Source organism: Ursus arctos, unplaced genomic scaffold, assembly GCF_023065955.2.
Source record: "Ursus arctos isolate Adak ecotype North America unplaced genomic scaffold, UrsArc2.0 scaffold_1, whole genome shotgun sequence".
In the NCBI taxonomy this organism is placed as follows: domain Eukaryota; kingdom Metazoa; phylum Chordata; class Mammalia; order Carnivora; family Ursidae; genus Ursus; species Ursus arctos.
Window position 1 is genome coordinate 83,710,177 of NW_026622763.1, and position 20,222 is coordinate 83,730,398.

At 41.6% G+C, this 20,222-nt stretch overlaps 2 protein-coding genes across 15 annotated transcripts in view; one reads left to right on the forward strand and one right to left on the reverse strand.

The window, feature by feature from the left end:
• Positions 1–631: 631 nt before the first annotated feature.
• Positions 632–18,193, forward strand: RPE (ribulose-5-phosphate-3-epimerase). 4 transcript variants are annotated; one of them, XM_026492040.4, is made up of 6 exons: positions 632–880; positions 7,424–7,503; positions 12,287–12,426; positions 13,041–13,175; positions 13,870–13,956; positions 16,220–18,193. In XM_026492040.4, the coding sequence occupies exons 1-6, from the start codon at positions 759–761 to the stop codon at positions 16,340–16,342; spliced, it is 687 nt and encodes a 228-aa protein (XP_026347825.1). In that variant the 5' UTR covers positions 632–758; the 3' UTR covers positions 16,343–18,193. The 4 variants fall into 4 exon arrangements, with proteins under 4 accessions (XP_026347825.1, XP_044237142.1, XP_048069894.1 ...); XM_044381207.3 differs by having other exon boundaries at positions 713–732; XM_048213937.2 differs by having other exon boundaries at positions 746–869.
• Positions 18,045–20,222, reverse strand: part of KANSL1L (KAT8 regulatory NSL complex subunit 1 like) — a 150,608-nt gene continuing 148,430 nt past the window's right edge. For all 11 annotated transcript variants that reach the window (XM_048213931.2, XM_048213934.2, XM_048213933.2 and 8 more), the window contains one exon: positions 18,045–19,685. In XM_048213931.2, the coding sequence (XP_048069888.1) occupies positions 19,455–19,685 (231 nt within the window). In that variant the 3' untranslated portion in view covers positions 18,045–19,454. The remainder of the gene's footprint in view (positions 19,686–20,222) is intronic.

Consider the following 20,222-nt stretch of genomic DNA (forward strand, 5'->3'; position numbering starts at 1 on the left):
CCTAAAGACAGGGAGGATCCTAACAAATGGGAGTTAGGAGGCAGGGAGAAGTGACTGCGAGGCCTCTGCCCTAAATCTGGCTCCTTCACCTCTGTAGAAGAGTTCAAACAGGCAGAGATGAGAAGGATTTTTTTGGGTCTTCTTTTTTTCCCCCAAGATCTTATTTGAGAGAGTGAGCGAGAGAAGACAAGCCCGTAGGGGGTGGGGGGAGGCAAAGGGAGAAGCAAATTCCCCGCTGAGCAAGGAACCCCCAACACGGGCCTCGTGATCCTGGGATCACGACCTGAGCGGAAGGCAGACGCTTAATCGCTTCATCGACTGACCCACCGGTGCCCCTTTGTTTTGTATTTTAAAGGCAAGCACAAGAGCTGGAGAGGAGACGAAAGCTGCGCAGATGCAAACAATAGGGAAGCAAAAAGTGAAGTGAGGACAAGAGCCCAGGAGAGGGAACTGCAGGGCATGTAAAGCAAAAAATTAAAACTCCTCGAGTTCTGCGAGGCCTGGGAAACCTAAAAGGCTTGTTTCCAGAAGGAAGGTCAAGGAAAAGAAAAATGAGCCTGCAGGCTCCGCCCCGCCCCAAAGCCCCTGGGCAAACAGCCCCGCCCCCGGGGAGGAGGGACTTCCTCCCCGCGGGCAGCTGCTTCCGGTAGAGTCCGGAAGACTCTACCACGAAGGAGCTAGAACTGCGCAGCCAATCGGGGCGACACTTTCGTCTTACCGGGGGACTCGTGGGTAACTTGCTCTTGGGAAACAGCACCATGGCGTCTGGCTGCAAGATTGGCCCGTCCATCCTTAACAGCGATTTGGCCAATTTAGGGGCTGAGTGCCTCCGGATGCTGGATTCTGGGGCCGATTATTTGCACCTGGATGTAATGGACGGGTAACTCCGCGGGGCTCGGGTCAGGGTTGTCGCGCGGGGCAGGCTTGGCGCACCTTTATTGAGTGCCTGTTGGGTGCACGGCGTCCCTGTACCGCGGAGCGCCTCACTCTAAACGTGGTACTGAAAAAGGGACTGGGGTGAGAGTCCTGAAGGCCCTTCCTGGAGCGAACCCGGGGCGGAATGCTGGGCTGCGACTGCGCCCCAAACCTCCACCTCCTCCCCTCCCCCCCACGTAACGTGTGGTCTCCTAGCACTTGGGACCGGGACCGGGTCGCAGTCGTAAACCTCTAGGGCACGTCTCTCATTTTCAGTTAGAGAAACTGAGGCCCAAGGGGATAGGCATGACTTGCCCAAGCTCATATAGCTAGTTAGTGGCAAAGCTGGGGAGACAGGTTTGTGTAACGATGAAGAGCTTGGCACCTGTAGTGAGATTGCCCGAGTTCTGCCATTTGATGGATCACCTGGGACAAGCCACTTAACCTCATTGAGCTTCGGTTTCATTATGTGAAAAATGGGAGTAATAATAGAACCTACTGCTTAGGCAACTTTGGAAGATGAAATGAGCTAACGCGTAAAGTATACAGTGCCTGACATACAGTAAATTCTCTATAATTAGTAGTAGTTGTATCATTGTTCGAATTGTGATTTTCCTGTTTATTTTCTCTTCAGGCACCCTGCTCTTCAGGGAGGTCAGTTTTTTGTAAGTAATTTTTAAGCACTGTAGTTATAGCACATTATCAGGATTGTTCAGAATCAGGATGATGCTCGTTTTTTGAAGGTGGTTATAAAATGTGGAAACGAACCTAGAGAAAACAGTAGGACTCTCTCAGGATTACACAACATTGTGACAGAGTTGCAAATTGTATTTTCTTGGGTTCGCCAAGTAGTTTTTTGATGACAGTAATAAGCCATTGTAATAACAGCCATTACCTTGGGTTGGGGTAGAAAATAAATTTATTTTAAGTAGGTAAAATTCCTGTGTGACCTAATGCAAATTTGCAAAATTGTGTTATTTACCGAAGATGATCAGTTCCTTCCTTTTCTTTTTAATGTTACTCCTGTTACAAGAGTTTTGTCTTCCTTTGTTCTGTCTGGTTAAATCTGTTGTTTCCCTTTTGCATCTCATTCAGTTAGCAGTATCCCAACTGATAACGGCAAAATCTTGACCTTAGAATACTAAGAATTCTAGGCTGAGTGTAAGATTAGTAAATACCTCTCACAAAAACTTGATTTTTGTTGTGTTATCGTATACATAATTCTGCTTTTCTGGAAAGTTCTGAACTTTCACACGTAACTGAATGGAGTGTGTACTTCAGAGATGGGTACATTTTCATGTCTGGGACACAGATTTTGTGTCTGAGACACGTACCTCAGGATAGAGTAGGCTACGTGTATATGTGTGTAGTTTTTTTCTTTTTTTAAAGATTTTATTTATTTATTTGACAGGCAGCGAGAGAGGGAACACAAGTGGGAGAGGGAGAAGCAGGCTTCCCGCTGAGTGGGGAGCGGGATGCGGGGCTCCCAGAACGCGGGGATCATGACCTGAGCTGAGGGCGTGAAGGCAGACGCCCAACGACTGAGCCACCCAGGCGCCCCTGTGTGTAGTCTTTTTAACAGGGAAAGCAATTCGGTTTTTTAAGGAAGTCTTGCACCGTGTTTGAGTAACTGAATTGAAAAAAAATTTTGTTTCTGTTCACAGGTCAGGAATACTAATGACAACAGTAGTAGCTAATATTCTTGAACACTTAACTATTTCTGTTCTGATGCTCTTTGTGGTTTAACTCACACAGCCTTGTGAGGTTGGTGCTGTTATTGGCACCAGCATTTGACATTGGGAAAGTGGACATAGAGAGGTTAAGCCACCTGTCCGAGGTCTCCTAGTTAGGAAATGGAGGAGCCAGGATTAGAAGCAGGCAACAGCTTGTATTGTGTCAGAAATTAATGTCTTCCGTGGAAACTGGGCTTATAGAGAAAATTAACAGACACTTTTTCTTCAAAGAGTAACTCTATACGCTTATTTTTGTTATTTATTTCACATCTCTCCTGTTGTGCTGTAAACTCGCTGAAAGCAGGGTCTCTCTGGCTCACCTCACTTCTCCTCAGGTAAAGCACCATGACAGGCTTAGTTATAATTGGTTGAATGAATGATTGGATTTATCATAATAGAGGGATTTCTAATGAATCACTTTTGTCCCCTCCCAGCCCTATGGCAGGCCTGGAGTTTATTAAGATAAAAGTATTTGTTTTTTTATTGACTCCTTTCCCCTTTGCCAAGTCACATCTTGGTTTGACAAAATTAAATTCACCAAACACCATTTTAAAAACCTTCCCTTTTAACCTTCACAACTTTTTGAGCTAAGAGGTATTTTTATTCCCCTTTTGCAAAGGAGGAAGCTAGTTTAGGGAGATTCAACCTCTTCCTGATGTCGCACCAGCAGAGGCAAAGCTGTCTGAGCTGCCTTGTTTCCTAGTCCAGTTGTGTAAAGGTGGGGGTCTGGACTCCCTTTCCCAAGCTGGCCAGCCACGACTTCCCTTCCCTCCAGGTACTGCCTTCATGCTTTTCTTTTTCCTGGTCCCTTTAAAAAAAATCTCCAGTATTACAGTTTGGATGCACCTATTGTTTCCCCTTTGTCCCTGAAGGCCCCAATTTCTCTCCTGATTAAAACTGAATGTCTTCATCTTGAAAGTCAGGAATGAGTTTTGGAAATACTGGGGGGGGGGGTGCACTACTGTGGTTGGATACTTCTAAAAAGGACGAGTGAGTTATCTAGAAAAGAAAATTGGAAAGCATATACACCTGTCCTGAAAGGACATTGACCAGAAATGTCTTGGTCCTAAGTGTAGGAACAGAGGAAGTATGCAATTTCTAAATCGGTTACCAGGATTTAAAACTGGGGAGATTTCACATTAGTACTAGATTGTTGACCTTTGACAAACATGCCAAGATTTGCCTGCACTGGGTCCACAGCCATATGAGGCCACAATGGGCTCTAGCTGGATGGCCGCCACCATTAGCGAGGCTAGTGGATGTTCTTCATTTGTCTCCTGTTCCCATCTGCCCCGTTGTCCTCCTCCATGATTTCTGCCAGTGCCTGTAAGCATATGAAATTGTGTTTCCTGGTTACAGTCTTGGTACATTGTAGATCAACCTTAATCGTCTTCTTACCATCTTAGCCTTGTTGGGAGATCTGGTCACGGTTTTATCTGTCTGAAATAGATTGTATGACAATGGTAAACAAAATTTAGGGTTGATGGTGGAACATGATGAGAGAGAAAATAATTGTATACTTGTGTTGGAAATGATTATAGCTTAATCTCAGTAATTCTCTGGGGAAAAATACTTTTTTATTGTGTTTTCTTTTTTGCAGACTTCAGAAAGTACCACTTAGGGGGAAAAAAGACGGAATAATGTAATGATGAAGCAGACTTCCTTGATGAGATTTCTCTTCATTAGAGTGAAATAATTTGGTATTTTCCAAGCTGGTCTAATAAGGACTCCCAGGACATATATCAAGAATTCAGATTCTCAGGTCCTCTTCAGCGTCATAGGGTTGGAGTAGGGCCTGTAAATCCTTCTGTGACAAGTGCTCCCAAGGTTACTGTTGTCAGGCATACTTAGGACCCCTTGACTTGCGTGCTTGGGTTTGTTGCCTTTTTTTGTTTCAGCTTAACCATAAGCCTTTGGTTTCTTCTGACGGCGCCAGCAGGTTCCTGTTCTTCCAGTGGCCGTGGTGAGCCCAGGGCATTGCGCTGATCATCAGTGCAATTAGTCCTACAGTTCGGGGATCAGTAGTTTTAGATATTTTATTCTTGTTTCCCAATAAAGTAAAGGTGTATGGTCTTTTTCCTCATATTTTCTCAAGATGTGTGTGAAAATAGACACAGTCTCTTTTCATTATAAAGGCAACAACAACAAAAAGAAGGTTGAGGCAGCAAAAGTCCTTCCAGGGCCATGCAGCAAATTACAGGAACAGTGAACAAAATCCAAATCTTTCATTCCAGAGTTGTAGAATACCCAATAAGCCTCATTGTCTGCTTCTCCGACCCTCACCTCCAAGTTCTAAGTAAACACAATAAGCATCTTATCCATAGCGCAGGCAGTTGCTGCTCTTAGGTGAGCAGTAGAATGATCTTTAAGTACTGGAAACCGAACCTCCAAGGACCACAGTGTTTCCAGGTGCAGGTGTCCGTACCCATTGGTTCACCTTACCCAGTCCCTCTCAGAGGTGTCCTGAATCCTGACCTCTCCTCCCCTAACTTTCTTTTTTTGTTGTTAGTTATCAGTAGACAGGCAGGTGAGCATAATAGTTAGGAGCCTGGACTTTGGAGCCAGATGGCGGGTGTTTAATGCCTGCCTCTGGCACTTCTGGCTGTGTGACCTTCGGCCTCTTTTTTCCTTGTCTGTAAAATACAGATGATAGGAGTACCTACCCCTAGAGAGTTGTGAGGTGTTAATGAAGTAACGTATGGAACGTGTTTAGAATGGTGGCTGGCCCATGTAAGTTTCAGTTTTTTATTAGCACTCATTCTGTCCTCTAAGTTTAGGATCTTAATCATGGTTTATGCTCTTCAGCTTCGCACATCTAATCTCTTAACAAACCCTGTCACGTGTATCTTCATTTCCATTCTTACTGTTCCTTCCGTTTGCCAACACCTACCTCCTTTCTTCTAAGGTGCTGCCCAGTCCGTCTTCCTGTTTTCTTATTTGCACCTATTTTTTATTTGCTGCTTTTTTTTTTTTTAAAGATTTTATTTATTCGGCAGAGATAGAGACAGCCAGCGAGAGAGGGAACACAAGCGGGGAGTGGGAGAGGAAGAAGCAGGCTCCCAGCGGAGGAGCCTGATGTGGGGCTCGATCCCAGATCGCCGGGATCACGCCCTGAGCCGAAGGCAGCCGCTTAACCGCTGTGCCACCCAGGCGCCCCTGCTTCTTGTTTTAATATTATTTTTTTAAATAAGTAATCTCTACACCCACTGTACTACTCGAACTCACAACTCTGAGAAGGTCAAGAGTCACATGCTGTATGGACGGAGCCAGCCTGCTTCTGGCTTTAAAACCTCACTTCACATTTACCACAGGATGGAGTCCGACCACCGAGCCTGGCATTCGCTACCCTTACTGTGATGTAGTCTGCCGCCTCCTGTTCTTTCGCGCTGGCCAAGCTGAACACCACCACGTCTCCCCTTCTTTGAATATAACTTGCTCATTTCTGCCTCTTCTTCATTTCTTGTCCCATCTTTACAAATTCTATTTGTTCTGTAAATCTTTTGATCCTCCCCTCAAAAGTGCCATGTTACTTACCTCATATTGCCCGCTCGTTACTGTTTAGCTTTTCTTGCAATTCTCATATAGAGTAGTATCTACCACTTTTAACCAGTAAAGCCCAGAGTTCAGTGGATAAACACTATAAAGTTTAGTTCTCGGTCATGTCACAGTTGAGTGTGAATGCCCTTCCATGAAGAAATTCAGGGACATCGTCTCTTTCATCCTGTGACTCTGCCATTCCTTAAGGGCTTCTCTACTGATGGAAAGGTAAAGTGAGAGCAAAAAAAGACTACTTCTTAACCTCCTGGTTCTGCAGTGACACCCATCGTTTAATTCACAGCCCTTTGGTGAGAGCTAGTTGCATGGGCCACATGGGTGTGAAGGGAGTTGGCTCTCACCAGCAACTGTAACAGTAAGCTCGTGGATTCCGTGGAGGCATGAGTCATCTCTTGCCAGTGAGATGGTAAACTTTTCTGGGTAAGCAGGAACTCCCAAATTTCTGGATAAAACCCAGGCTGCTGCTTGTCTAGAGGAGGTTTTGTTAAATATTGAAGTGAGCTAGTGGTAGAAGGACTACCTGGAGTAGGTTATGGTGTGAAGTACTTGGGGTCAGATGTCAGGAAGACCTCGTTTGAATCCTGCCTCCACAGATTACGAACTGGGTGGCTTAAGGAAGTTATTTATCCTGTGCTCTGCAGGGGGGGATAGAATAGCATCTCCTTCGTAAGGCTTGTTGTGAAGATGTAATGAAAGAAGATAGAACACCTGGCATGTTGTAAGCCCTCCAGAAATGTGGTCATTAATATACACATCAGGCTTCTTTATTGATAATCTTTAAGAAATGTTAACTACATTGTCATTTAAAGCCCTGTGATAGACGTGGATTAGAAGTAACCACAGGCAGCCTGTGACAGATGAAGGTTTGAGACCCATGTCAGAGTCCAGAACTTCCTAACTAGTGTGTGACTTGGGCAAGTCATAACTTTAGGGTTTTGATTTTGTCGTCTTTCCATTTTTACCTGTCCGATGATGAATTATAGAGTTAAGTCTTGTGACATTGTTATGATTTGTTGAAATATCAAGGAAATCCTGCTTTGTAAAACTGAAATTATCGAGATGTTTTGGTATTGTTTAATACTGTTGATGTTAAATGTTTAATTGCATTGAAACATACTGCAATCACAGATGACCCCTGTACCCCCATGAGAATACATTTGAGAAAAATACAGAAACTAAATTGAAAACATTTTCAGAGTAAGATTTTGTTTGTCTTATAGGCATTTTGTTCCCAACATCACCTTTGGGCACCCTGTGGTAGAAAGCCTCCGAAAGCAGCTAGGCCAGGACCCTTTCTTTGGTAAGTGGGTGTTATGCTGTCGGAAGCCGATGTGTTGCTCAAGTAAAGGAAAAGTAGATGGTTGATTTCTCAACTTCCAGCCTCATCTTGAACCCTTTCCCCTGCTCTCTGTGCTGAGGCTTCACTGGCTGCTTGTAATAAGCCAAACTTTTTCTTGCTTCAGGGCCCTGGCACTTTTCGCTTATCTCTTTGCCTGGAACACTGTTCAGTTGGCCAACTCTGCCTTATCTTTTGGCCCTGAATTACTGGCATTTCCTCAGGCCTTTCTAAGCACCGCATCCTAAATTAACCTTTGTCCAGTTATCCTTTCACCTTCTGAATTTTCTTTTCAGGACTTCCTTCAATCAGATTACTTTTATCTATCTATAAACTCCTTTAGAGCAGGGATTTAATCCACTTTGTTTACTGTGGTTTTCCTAAAGGTAAGCATAGACACAAGATTGGAGCTTAGTGTGATTGTTAAATGAATTTATAAATCAGCCCATTTATGGTCTAGAAGTGAAACCAATTCTTTCATGCAAATTGGAGTTTCTACAAGTGGGGCCTGTGTCTGCTCCATTGTGGTGTTAGAGGGTAAGGTGAGTTAAGATTTTTAAGAAGACACAGTGACCTGGAAGTTATTTCTCATGAACATGGATTCAATCCATATGTTGTTATTGTTCCTTTAAACTAAGTTAACAATGGCTTAACCTGACAGATCTCTCGTACATAAGAAATTTAACAAATTTTTATAAATATGTTCTATGTAACTTTTGGAATTATAAAACTTACATTTTTGGGGGGGGGCAACCGTGGACCAATTTTATGAAGGAGTCTAGCTGTGTAGTCCATATGGTCGTCACTGGCTACATGAGGCTATTGAAGTGAGTTCAGTTTATTTATTTATTTATTTTTAAAAAGATTTTATTTATTTATTTGACAGAGATAGAGACAGCCAACGAGAGAGGGAACACGAGCAGGGGGAGTGGGAGAGGAAGAAGCAGGCTCATAGCGGAAGAGCCTGATGTGGGGCTCGATCCCATAACACCGGGATCACGCCCTGAGCCGAAGGCAGACGCCTAACCGCTGTGCCACCCAGGCGCCCCGAAGTGAGTTCAGTTTAAATAAAATGAAAGATGAAGCCGGCATTAACCATATCGTGAGCTCTCGATAGCCACACGAGTCTAGTGACTATTGTATTGTACGGTGCCACTGTGGAACATTGCCGTCATCGTAGAAATGTCTCTCAGGCACAGCCTCTTTATAGGATCCGTGGGCTTTGCACGAAAGAAAATGTACCTTACCGGTTTATGTAGCGGAGGGAAACTGTTCAACTAGCGTGTTCACCACTTTGAAATTTTCAAATAATGGAATGTAATCCTCTGATGATCTCAACTTTTTTATTACATTTTAGAAAATGAATTTTCCAAGATAAATTTGTTAGAAATATCAGAGGTGAAGGAAATGAGTAACCTCGTTTGCCTCCACTGCAGTGGCCACAGAGTCCTCTGCATCTGGCTTTGTATGGATTTAAAATAATTTTTTTTTCTTTTTCTCTTTTATTTGGACTCATAGCATCACTTCTCATTGCTGTCTGTGTCTCCTCCGTTTGTGCCTGTCTTACCAGCCCTATTGACACAACCACACACAATCTGCTTTTTCTTTCTATGTTTAGCTTATTGGCCAATAAACTCGCTAATCAGTCTGTCTAGAAGTGGGTCTACAATAGAGATGAATGGACTCCACGTGCTTTAATGTTTGGGTTTTGTGACCTTTGTTTCTTACGTTAAGAAGTATGTTTTTTGTTTAATTCTTGGATCTCGATTGTTGTTGGAGAATTGATTCATGTGTATATTCTAAGAAGTAATTCACAAGTTGCATGTATAACTGCTAAAGTTCTGAACTGTTTAGTCTCAGTATTGAGTAGAAATCACCCTTAAGCAATCAGGTGATACGGAAGATGTTGTTTTTGTGTTTTGTTTTGTTTTGGTTTTGTGGTTATCCGAATCGGGTCTTCAGGTATGGTCTGAGGACCCACAGGAATCCCTTGCAGATGGAACAGGGGGTGAACACTGTTTTCGTAATACAGTGTTATTTGCCATTATTTGTACTGATAGAACAAAAGCAGTGGTGAGTTTTTTGGTGTGACCCGAATCGGAGCAATGGTATCGAACTATCCAAGGAGTTATTGTGTTATTCTTTGTCACCCTGTTGTTCACAGTAAATATCCTTGAAGAATCAGTACAGATTATTAATTACAGTACATCTTGATCCTTGGGTGAGTTTCTTTCACGGCTTTGTGCGACAGAGTGGGAAGTACCGGTAAAGCATATCTGCCTGCCGGAGGAGGATGGTGGTTTTCTCGAGGAAAACCACTTGTCCCACACTGAGGTGTGAACTGTTGCCTTTTTCACCAACACTTTTCACGAGAATGAACAACTGGCAGATGAACTATGGTTATCACACTCGGGTATTTTACTGACATTTTCTTTAAAATAACTAAGTTAGCCTGTCACTTCGAGGAAGATACCTCATTTTTGTTTCCACTGATAAAGTTAGAACTTGCAAGTGAAAATTTGAATTTTGAAAAACTTGTGCCTGCCTCTATGAAGTCGATAACTTTCTGCTATTTATAGCTTTTCTGATAAAATCTGTAGTGATATTAACAAGTGTGATTTTCTGATAAGATACAATGAAATGTTCACTGTTTGGAAGATCTGTGTATTTCAGTGAACTAGTGCTTAAAAGATCCATTCAAAGTGTATTAGGATTGGCCAGCGGCTCTCAGCGTAACCAATAGAGTTTATAGATTCCACATTGCAGCTAACCTTTATAAAAGTCCTAGCTGTCGAGTTTTGGGGTAGAAATAGAAGAATATCCATTGCACTGGTCTGAAAAGGTTATTAATGTATCCCTCCCTTTTCCATGTACTTCTTTCCCTTTTCTTCATATAAAACAACATACTGCAACAGACTGAATGCAGAGCAGATGTGAGAATACGGAGGTCTTCTGTTGAGCCAGACGGGAGTAACTTGCAAAAGTGTAAAATAATGTCATTCTTACATTAACATGTGATAGGTACATTATTGCTTATTATATTTAAATGAATTAATAAGTAGACACTTAAAAATTTCTTAGTTTGAATTTCTAATACATTTTAAATATTGATAAATACAGCCCACAGCAACAGCACTTTGGGGGTTGTAGTAATTTTTAAGAGTGTAAAGGAGGCTGATGATTGAGTGTTTGAGAACTGCTGACCTCAGGACGTTAACTACAGGCAGCTTCACTGACGGGTGGCTCTATGAACACGAGATTGTCTAGTGAGGGCTGCCCGTGGTGACCACATGCTGGAGACTGAACGGCATAGCAGTCTGGTAACTTAAGGAATAAGTGAACTAGATATTTTAAAGCAGATTGATTTTTCTTTGTTTAGAACATAAACACCAAATAGAGTCTGTCTTTTAAAAACAATGTTTTACCAATTGACGTAGGTTTTATTTTTGTTACTTTTGTTAGTTTGGAAATATAAACTTTAACCTTGGCTTCATTTGTCAAGCGGTATTCTCTTTTTCCTGGTAGTTTTCAAAGCCTTATTGCATTCTGTGGTTCTAGTTGAGTTCTAGAATACTGGAAATTTTTTCTTCGCTATAGCGCAGCTGTATCAGAAACGTGCCTCCTCCGGCAAAAAACAAGCAAAGAAGCAAAAGCACAGCTCTTGCTGGCACAGCCTCCGGGCCGGGAATACTTACTGTTTCCTTCTTGACTGCATCGTTTCTTCACTCAGCCTCTTCTAAGCCCCCTTCTTGTGAATTGCTCTTCTGTTTTAAGTCGGGATCCTCCAGAAGACCATCACCCCCGTTTCCCTAGCCTGTCTCCGATCTGAGCACTCCGGTTAGGATGCGGTCAGACTTGCAGTTTCCTCCCGCACTTTCCTGGGTCTCGTGTTGTGTGTTGTGTCCTCTGCACCCCCCCCCCCCCAGCCCAAGGCCCCTCCCACTGGCCAGAGCTGCAGACCCATGAGACCCGAGCCTTCCTGCCAGTTTCAGTGGCTGCTGTCATCCTTGCTCCTGGGTTGACTGCCATGGCCTTCTCAGTGAGATCTTGTTACTTCACTCAGGATCCCACCGTGTCCCCCATCTCATTCAGAATAAAGCCCAGTGGCCTTCAGAGCTCTGTCCTGCGTCTCCCTACCCTGTGGTCCTCCGACCTAATCTGTTCTCGCCCTGATCCTGACCCCCCTCCAGCTGGCCACACTGTATTAACTGCCGACCCAGTGTGTGCTGTATTTACTTCTTTTCTTTATGGTTTGTCTCCCCCACTGAGAACGTAATCCCCATGACAGCAGAGGCTTTTGTCTGTCTCTTTTGCTCTGTCCCTGGGGCCTAGAGTAGTTAATGGTGCCGGAAGTGCTCGGTAAGATATTGGTAGAATCGTTTAATTTAGCTTTCTTATTTTATAAATGAGGAACTAAGTCCGCATAGATAATAGGACTTTTTAAAGTTTTTTAGTGTAGCGTTTCCTGGACCTAAGGTTTCCTGAATTCTAGTCCGTCCTTGTCACATACAGCACCATATGCCTCATGTGGAAAAATGCGGGTTTTTTGTAAGTGAGTTTAACCCAAACGCTATCTTTAAGATCAAAGGAAGCTAGCTCCAGCTGTACAGGAGGGTAATTATTTAAGAATTATTTTAATGCCAAATAGTTTATTATCCAAAACAGCAAAACCATAGGCTGGCTTCAATAATCTGAGCCAGGTATTTTCCTTTCAGTAATACTTAGGAGATGTGTCTTTTCTTTCTAGATATGCACATGATGGTTTCCAGGCCGGAACAGTGGGTAAAACCAATGGCTGTAGCGGGAGCCAATCAATACACCTTTCATCTTGAGGCTACCGAGAACCCAGGGGCTTTGATTAAAGACATTCGGGAGAATGGGATGAAGGTGAGAGGTCAGCAGTGACAGTAGTGTTTTCTGTTCACTGTCAGTGTGGAAGTTTGGGTGGAAGACACGAAGTGATCGGCAGACAAGACCAGACTGAGGCAACTAGCTGTCCTGCAGCTGAGAAGCCGGAGTCTAAGTATAACCTGTATGTTAGACAAGATTTCTAGATTCCACTCATGTTTCCTGAAAATAACTGCCTTTTATTTATTTTTTTTATTATTTTTTAAAGATTTTATTTATTTATTTGACATAGAGACAGCCAGCGAGAGAGGGAACACAGCAGGGGGAGTGGGAGAGGAAGAAGCAGGCGCCCAGCGGAGGAGCCTGACATGGGGCTCGATCCCAGAACGCTGGGATCACGCCCTGAGCCGAAGGCAGATGCTTAACGACTGCTCTACCCAGGCGCCCCAATAACTGCCTTTTAGAAACATTTACATTTGGGTACCCTTGTTGACTTTTAAAAAAGTGGTTAATAGTCTGAATAATTTACACATTCCATTTCTGTGTTTGTTCTACTCTTTAAGAATAGATATTTCTACTGGGTCTGATCTACCCCAATAACATAATACAGAAATAATTGCTAATGCGATGTAGCAAATTTGTCTCTGTTATAGGTTGGCCTTGCCATCAAACCGGGAACTACAGTTGAGTATTTGGCACCATGGGCTAATCAGATAGATATGGCCTTGGTTATGACAGTGGAACCTGGGTTTGGAGGGCAGAAATTCATGGAAGATATGATGCCAAAGGTAAAGAGATATTTCATTTGGGGGTGAGGCTTTTATTGTTTGTGTTCATTCACTAATTGAACCGCTTGTGTATTTAGACCTGTATCATTCTGAAGGTGGCATGGGAGGGATTCCTGCATGTCACTGTAATACCGTGTGACAGATGCTGTAAGAGATTTAGGTTTGGAAATCAGAAAAAAAATTACGTCTTAATCTTGAAATTTCCTTTTAAAGCTGTTATCTCTGTACCTTTACATGTCTTGGGAGATCTCTTTTCATTGAGTAATGAGGGTTTTGTCTTTTCTTGTTTGCATGAGGTATATTCTCTGCAAGGCCATGACAAATTGAATGCTGTTTCTAAATAGAACAAGCCTTGCTTTTATGAAACTGAATTTGTCTCAGTATATTAAAGAGGAAGGTATCACCAATCATAATTTGTATTAATAAAAAGTTATCTGTGTGACGGGGCGCCTGGCTGGCTCAGTCACAAGAGCACACAACTCTTGCTCTCTGGGTCCTGAGTTTGAGCCCCACGTCGGGAGTAGAGATTACTTGAATAAATAAACTTAAGTAAGTAAACAAATATTGTATGAGGTATTTGGAGTTCTGTTGTAGTGGCTGATATTGGCTCTTTGATTTTTTGTTTATTTGGTTTTATTTATTTTCACCCCACATACCCACCATGGGAGTCACTTATTTCTTCGTGTGTATCTAGGTTCATTGGTTGAGGACCCAGTTTCCATCCTTGGACATAGAAGTCGATGGTGGAGTAGGTCCTGACACGATCCACAGATGTGCAGAGGTGAGACTGCTCCTCAGCTGTGACCCAGACCAGTGTCCTTTCAGACGTGTCTGGGACATTGTCTTGTGTGGCAGAGATTCCCCTCCATTTCCTAAGTAGCCTTTCTTTCTGGGAAGAGTATTTTTCTTATTCAAAGGTAGAACTATGAAAATGAAGAGCAGGCAGTGATACGTTCTCAATCACGTGATCATTAAAAAGTAAGTCCCAGTTATCTGAGTCATGCTGAAGAAAGTTCTGTTTTGTTTTTTTAAAGAATATGCTGAATGTCAGCCTTTTGGAGATCATTAAGTTTTAGGCCTTGGAGTAAGACATTTTTTCCAAAATACGGAAAGAAAACATACCTGCTTAGAAAGTGAAAAGATTGTTCTTTTGTGTAACTGAGGTGTGTTAGTTACTAGTTTGTCTCTTGCAAGAACTGACCAGAACCATTTCTGATGGACATGCCGGTCTGCTATCTGGAGACCTGTGGTCCTTTATGTCGAGGTGGGATGAGTTTTCCCAGGTAGCTAGCTGAGCACAGTTAGGCCCTGAGCTTTGTAAGAGGGTATCAGCCCCATGATCTCAGGGTTGTGAGATCAAGCCCCACGTTGGGCTCCACACTCAGTGTGGAGTCTTCTTGAGATTCTCTCTCTCCCTCTGCCCCTCCTGCTCGTGCTCTCTAAAAAATAATTTTTTTTTTTTTAAGATTTTAATTTATTTGACAGAGAGCCAGCCAGCAAGAGAGGGAACACAAGCAGGGGGAGTGGGAGAGGAAGAAGCAGGCTTCCCAGGGAGCCCAATGCGGGGCTCCATCCCAGGACCCTGGGATCACGCCCTGGGCCGAAGGCAGACGCTTAACGACTGAGCCACCCAGGCGCCCCTCTTTAATCTTTGAACAAAAGAGGGGTAGGGTGCCAGCCCTTCCTGTAACACTGCAGGCCATTAAAGTTTATGTGGCCCATTTTTGTTAAGCAACATGGTCTAATCTGCACTTTCAGTTTTTTTGTAAAAATGCTGTACTTTTCTGCTTGATACTTCTCAAAAGCTTGGCTATGAGATATTTATGGAAGAGGAGCTGACCAAACAATTAGCATGTATCCTTTGACCACTTGTGGAATTCATTTTACTGAACTGTGCTTTGCCATTGGGCTTTCCCTGCTTATATTAAAACACATGTCAAGCTGTAACCCTGCAAAACTATTTTTTTTTTTTGTTTCATTTTTATGAGGAATGTCGTTGGAGGTGTAGTGTGCTGTATCACAGAGTGACAGTATCTCCTGGGAGGAATTTTCTTCCCCTCTGGGGCCTCTCCCAGTAGCCTCCTGCCCCTTTGTTCTGGTAGCAGATCACAGGAACAGATTGGGTTTCCCTCCTCCAGTCAAATCCTGGGGGCTCAGAGCTAAATTTGGACTTACCTTACTTTTCTTTCTTCGCTTCCACATTTAGAAGTACCTTGAAAATCTTTTTTAAGCCCCTCAAACCCTTTCTGGAATGCAGTGAAGCATACATTTAAAAGTGTTTCATTCTTTCTGACATCAGAATGAGAAATTATTTAATGTTGCCATATTATATAGTTTCACATTTTAGCAGTAATTGTCTACCAATTCATCACTGTTGACCCTTGAATAGCATGGGTCTGAATTGCATGGGTCCTTTCTTACAGTACAGTAATTTTATTTTCCTTATGATTTTCTTAACATTTTCTTTTCTCTAGCTTATTTTAAGAATACAGTATGTAATACATATATGTATGAATCAACTGTTTATGTTATTGGTAAGGCTTCCAGTCAATAGGAGGCTATTAGTAGTTAGATTTGGGGGAGTCACATTACACGCAGATTTCTGATTGCCTAGGGAGTCGGTACCCCTGACTCCTGCATTGTTCAAGGGTCAACTACATCATTTAAAAAGTAAAAGGAAATTTGTTTTTTTAGTAGCCTTGTCGGCATTGGCATATTTTGGAGAAACCTTAATAGAACTGAGGATTAAGGTTTTTACAGCTTTTTCTAAATATTAGCAAAGGTGCAACAATGTAGCTTATTTTAAAGGTGGTTACAAAAAAAGTCTGATTTCTTAAAAACATTTAAAAAATAATTTGGTATCTTCATTTGTTAAGCGTTTCAACTTGTGTCTTCATTGAACTAGATTGCTTAAGTCTGTTCATCTGAAGGTATCTTTCGTATAAAGTGCTGACAGATGCAAGGATAGAAACTCTAGTCCAGAAATTGTTTTAAGCTTCTGTGCGTCTTCCTTTAAGCATAACCCAAATGTTTACTTCTTCCAGGCAGGAGCTAACATGATTGTGTCTGGCAGTGCCATTATGAGGAGCGATGACCCCAGATCTGTGATCAACCTATTAAGAAATGTTTGCTCAGAAGCTGCTCAGAAACGTTCTCTTGATCGATGAAACCACAAGGAGTCCAGTGTTTATGCTCATGAAATCTTTTTACTGGAAGACAAGAATATTGACTGTCAAATCCTATCACAGTTGAAGCAGTGCTGTTTTTCTGAGCAGCTATTCATTCCAGTGACTAAAGTCCATTCTGCAGAATGTTCCAAGAGGTTAGAAATTGGTGTGTATAACTGCATTCTTAGTGATGGAATTTAAAGATTAGTGTGGTAAAATACCATTTTTACTGGGAGACTCGATTTTTATAAAGTAAAAATACAGCTGTATTAAGGTTATAAACAGAGATGTGTCTTAAAACGTAATGAAGGTGTACTAGCTACTATGAAAAAATGTTTTTTTCTGCATTTTAAATCTTCTCGTTTCTTGGTTTTCCAAAGCAAGGGAAGTCCTTATTCCTGTCTCATGTCATTTTGATTTGTGTGTGCACATGACAATATGAGTAGAATGGAACTTGTGAAAAATCTAACTTGAATCTGGCTAGGATGGCACACTGTATTCTTGCTTCTTAAACACCTGTTTTTTTACTTTGCACCTTATATTTAATATGTAAAAACTGTAGGAACAGTGTTTGAAGCCCAGGGATTTCCAGTGGTCTGTTCTAAAGTGCAAGTATAGATTTTATCAAGGTGTTTTCTTTGTCAGCTCTGTTGGAGAGGCAGGTTATACAGTGATCCGCACCTGTCCCTTTTCTTACCATTCTTAAGGACATAATGTTGTGCTAGCTCTTAGCAGAAAGGAAAGGAAAGCCTTTATTTGGTAGTAATATTGAGCTGAGTCTGGACTCTTCTCCTTTCCAACTATTTGACTTCAGCAAATCAAATCAGCCAGTCTCTCTGCGTATCTGTTAACTAACTGATTTATACATTGAATGTAATAACCATGCAGGGTTATGTTGAGCATTAAGAGAGATCGTATGCTATCATCTGTGACGCTTCCACTACTATTCCCAGAATTACAGGCTAGTAGAATCGAGGATGCTCAACACAAAGTAGCTGTCATTTATGTTTGTAGCCTATAAAGTACTTCAGTATAAGCTCGTTAAATCCACAAATCACACAGGTGGTAGGACAGGTACTTTTGTCCCCATTTAAAAAATGAAGATATAAAGCTTAGCAACAGGCTGGTACCATGGAAAGAACCCAGTAGGGCACAGGATTTCTGCTTTGTACTCCTCTTTTTAGAAATAGAACCCTTGGGAGATGATAGATTAGGCAAAGGAAACCTCTTTTATGTAACCTTGTCTTATTTGCAGTCTAATTTTACCCTGTAGCAGAACCAGATGGCTGAGGATATTCTGGATACTATGGATTTGACCCCAAGGATATATATTATATTAATCCAGCAAAGACCAGGTAGGCCAAAAGTTAACAAGGTACAGAGTTAATCTGTAAACTATTTAAAACTGTATCTCAAACTATACTTTGACAACAAATATGTATCCACTATTTCATTCTTGCCAATACTCCTGCAATATTATGGCAAGAAATAAACAGGAGACCAGTGTCATTAAATTTCTTTAGGTTAGTATGAGTTTTGAGAAATAAGGTCTGAAAAACAACATTAACACTTCTGCATAAACTAGAGCTTGCTTGGTTTTTTCTGTCCTACAATGTAAACAAACATTGGTTGGTTTTTATTTTGACTTAGGAAACGTTTGTGCCATGAATAGGTGGCGTTTAATCAAATCAGACAACAGGAGGCATATAGAAATAACTTTAATTAAAAAACTTACATAGATTATAATGTCAGGACAGAAAGATTTGAGCTTATTTGCCTAGACAACTTGGGTTTGTCTGGCTTTTGTTTTCTTTCTTAAAAATAAATGTACGGTAAAACTACAAGCAAAAATTTGTCAGTATTGAATTTTAATATTTTTTCCTTCCTTAAAGGGGACTGGTATAATTTCCAGTCCCTAACAAAAACTTAGTGTCAGATCCCCCCAGACTAGGCCAGATGGCCAGGATTGTCAGTTACATGGGTACTATAACTTGCATAACCTTTTTTTTTTTTAAATATGAGAGAAATTGTCCTCAACTTTTACATAGAAAAAGTTATGTGATAGTGTCAAAAGGAATTTTTCTTAATGTACACTCCTGTACTCAGTATTGAAGCATTATCCTTTGAAAAATTTTAATTCTCACTCTAGGATACAAGTAAGAATAGATGCTTATCTCAACAGAGTGAGCTATAGTAAGGGATGGTCAAATGAACTAGAAATAATATTTTTTATACTGACAGGATTTTCCTGTTGCTTATTTTTAAGTTGGTGTCTTGTCTTTATGAGATACATAAAATAGATACAAATCAAGTTTTAAAAGAGACCAGTATTTAACTCTACTTTGTCTTAATCTGTTAGGAGCCAATGGAAAGTAACCTGTGTTTAGTCTAACAGATAACAGTGATTTTAGATAAAGGCGTATTGTGTTATCTGGTATAGAAATTTCCATAAATAACTTCTATTGGTTAAACATGTTTTTAAAAAACTTCCCCCATCGTCAAAACTTCCCATCACCGGAAGCTGTGCTGTGCTTAGAGTGCAGCGTGTATCTCACGGGGTAGCTCATACATGCATTTTCAAGTGAAGTGGTCACTGCCAGTGGTTTTTTAAAAAAGATGTGTGTGCATCTGTATGTATACTCTATACACACATATTTGTATATTCTCATATATTTCTGAGGCAATTTTAATGAATGACCACAGAAATTACATAGAAATGTGTAGGAGAAAGAGCTGTCATTTGATGCACAGGTGTACTTGTGTGTGTATATATATGTGTGTGGGGGGGTATAAAGTCTTTCAAAAAATCATTTACCCAGTAATGTGATTGAACCTCAGATTGCAGCAGTTAATTTTTTGGTGCTTGTGATTTGCATCATAAACACAAAAGACTAGCACTTGTCTGTAGGTGAAAAGCTAGTTATCCCTGTGGTTCAGGAAGGACGAAGAGATCTACCTTGCCTGTTATGTGTAACAGCATAAAAGATTAATCCATGCAGTACAAGCTCTTACTCTGCAGTTGTGACTGAAGGGGGTGGGCGATGGAGAACAGGACTCATTTTTTTTCTCCTGTTTTCCATTCAGTTACATACTTTTTTTAACCTGTTCCCTGTCACCTATTTTTTTTAACATGAGTAAGTCCTAGACCAAAAGGTTTGTACTCTTCCATTTCGTCTGCCTGCCTTTGTGGATGGTGACCACTCTCTGGTGCGGTGGGACAGAAGATCTCACCACGGGAGGCTGGGCGCGAACTTGCACTGGGGTCGTTTTTTTCATCCTGGCATAGTAAGGCTTCTGTGTCTTCATCCTTCAGCGGAAAAGCCCGACGTTCCCACCACAAAGACTGAAAGAGAGAACATTTTCAGTTAAGTTTCAACTCATTTGTTTAAATTCATGTATCAAATAATCCTTAAGATGTCAATTTTATAATTACTGTTTTGTTCTTTAGCACATAAATGCACAAACTTTCATTTCGCCCTGAGTAGCAGCTCCAGTGAGACGTTACTGGGTGGTGTTCGGAGACCTTTGGGAATCAGGTTTTCACTGTGCCCTTCCAAAGAGGAGACGCTGCTGTCGGCCGTCAGCCTTCATTTTCAGCACATAATTATTACAGCTACCTATTGACTTTTCCTTCCCCAAGCGTTCTACGACCTGCCCATTAATTTCTATAGTTTCTGCTCTCCATTCTAGATCTATCATCTCGTTCTTCTTTTGCAACACCTACTTAAGAACAGTGCAAAAATGCATAGATGCTGTGTTAGCAAACACTCCCCTGAGGGTAAGAACTGGCTCTGTGGGGAGACAGGTAAAAATCTCTTAGAAAAAGAAGAGGAGAAATAGCAGTTAACATTTACTGTGTGTCAGGTGCTGTTCTCTCTCA

Bases quoted from the DNA above. Each gene is read 5' to 3' on its own strand.
- RPE (XM_026492040.4), top strand. From the start codon at position 759: ATGGCGTCTGGCTGCAAGATTGGCCCGTCCATCCTTAACAGCGATTTG. The intron at 7,504-12,286 runs GTAAGTGGGTGT...TTTTCTTTCTAG, and splicing joins AGGCCAGGACCCTTTCTTTG to ATATGCACATGATGGTTTCC. The intron at 13,957-16,219 runs GTGAGACTGCTC...TACTTCTTCCAG, and splicing joins CGATCCACAGATGTGCAGAG to GCAGGAGCTAACATGATTGT.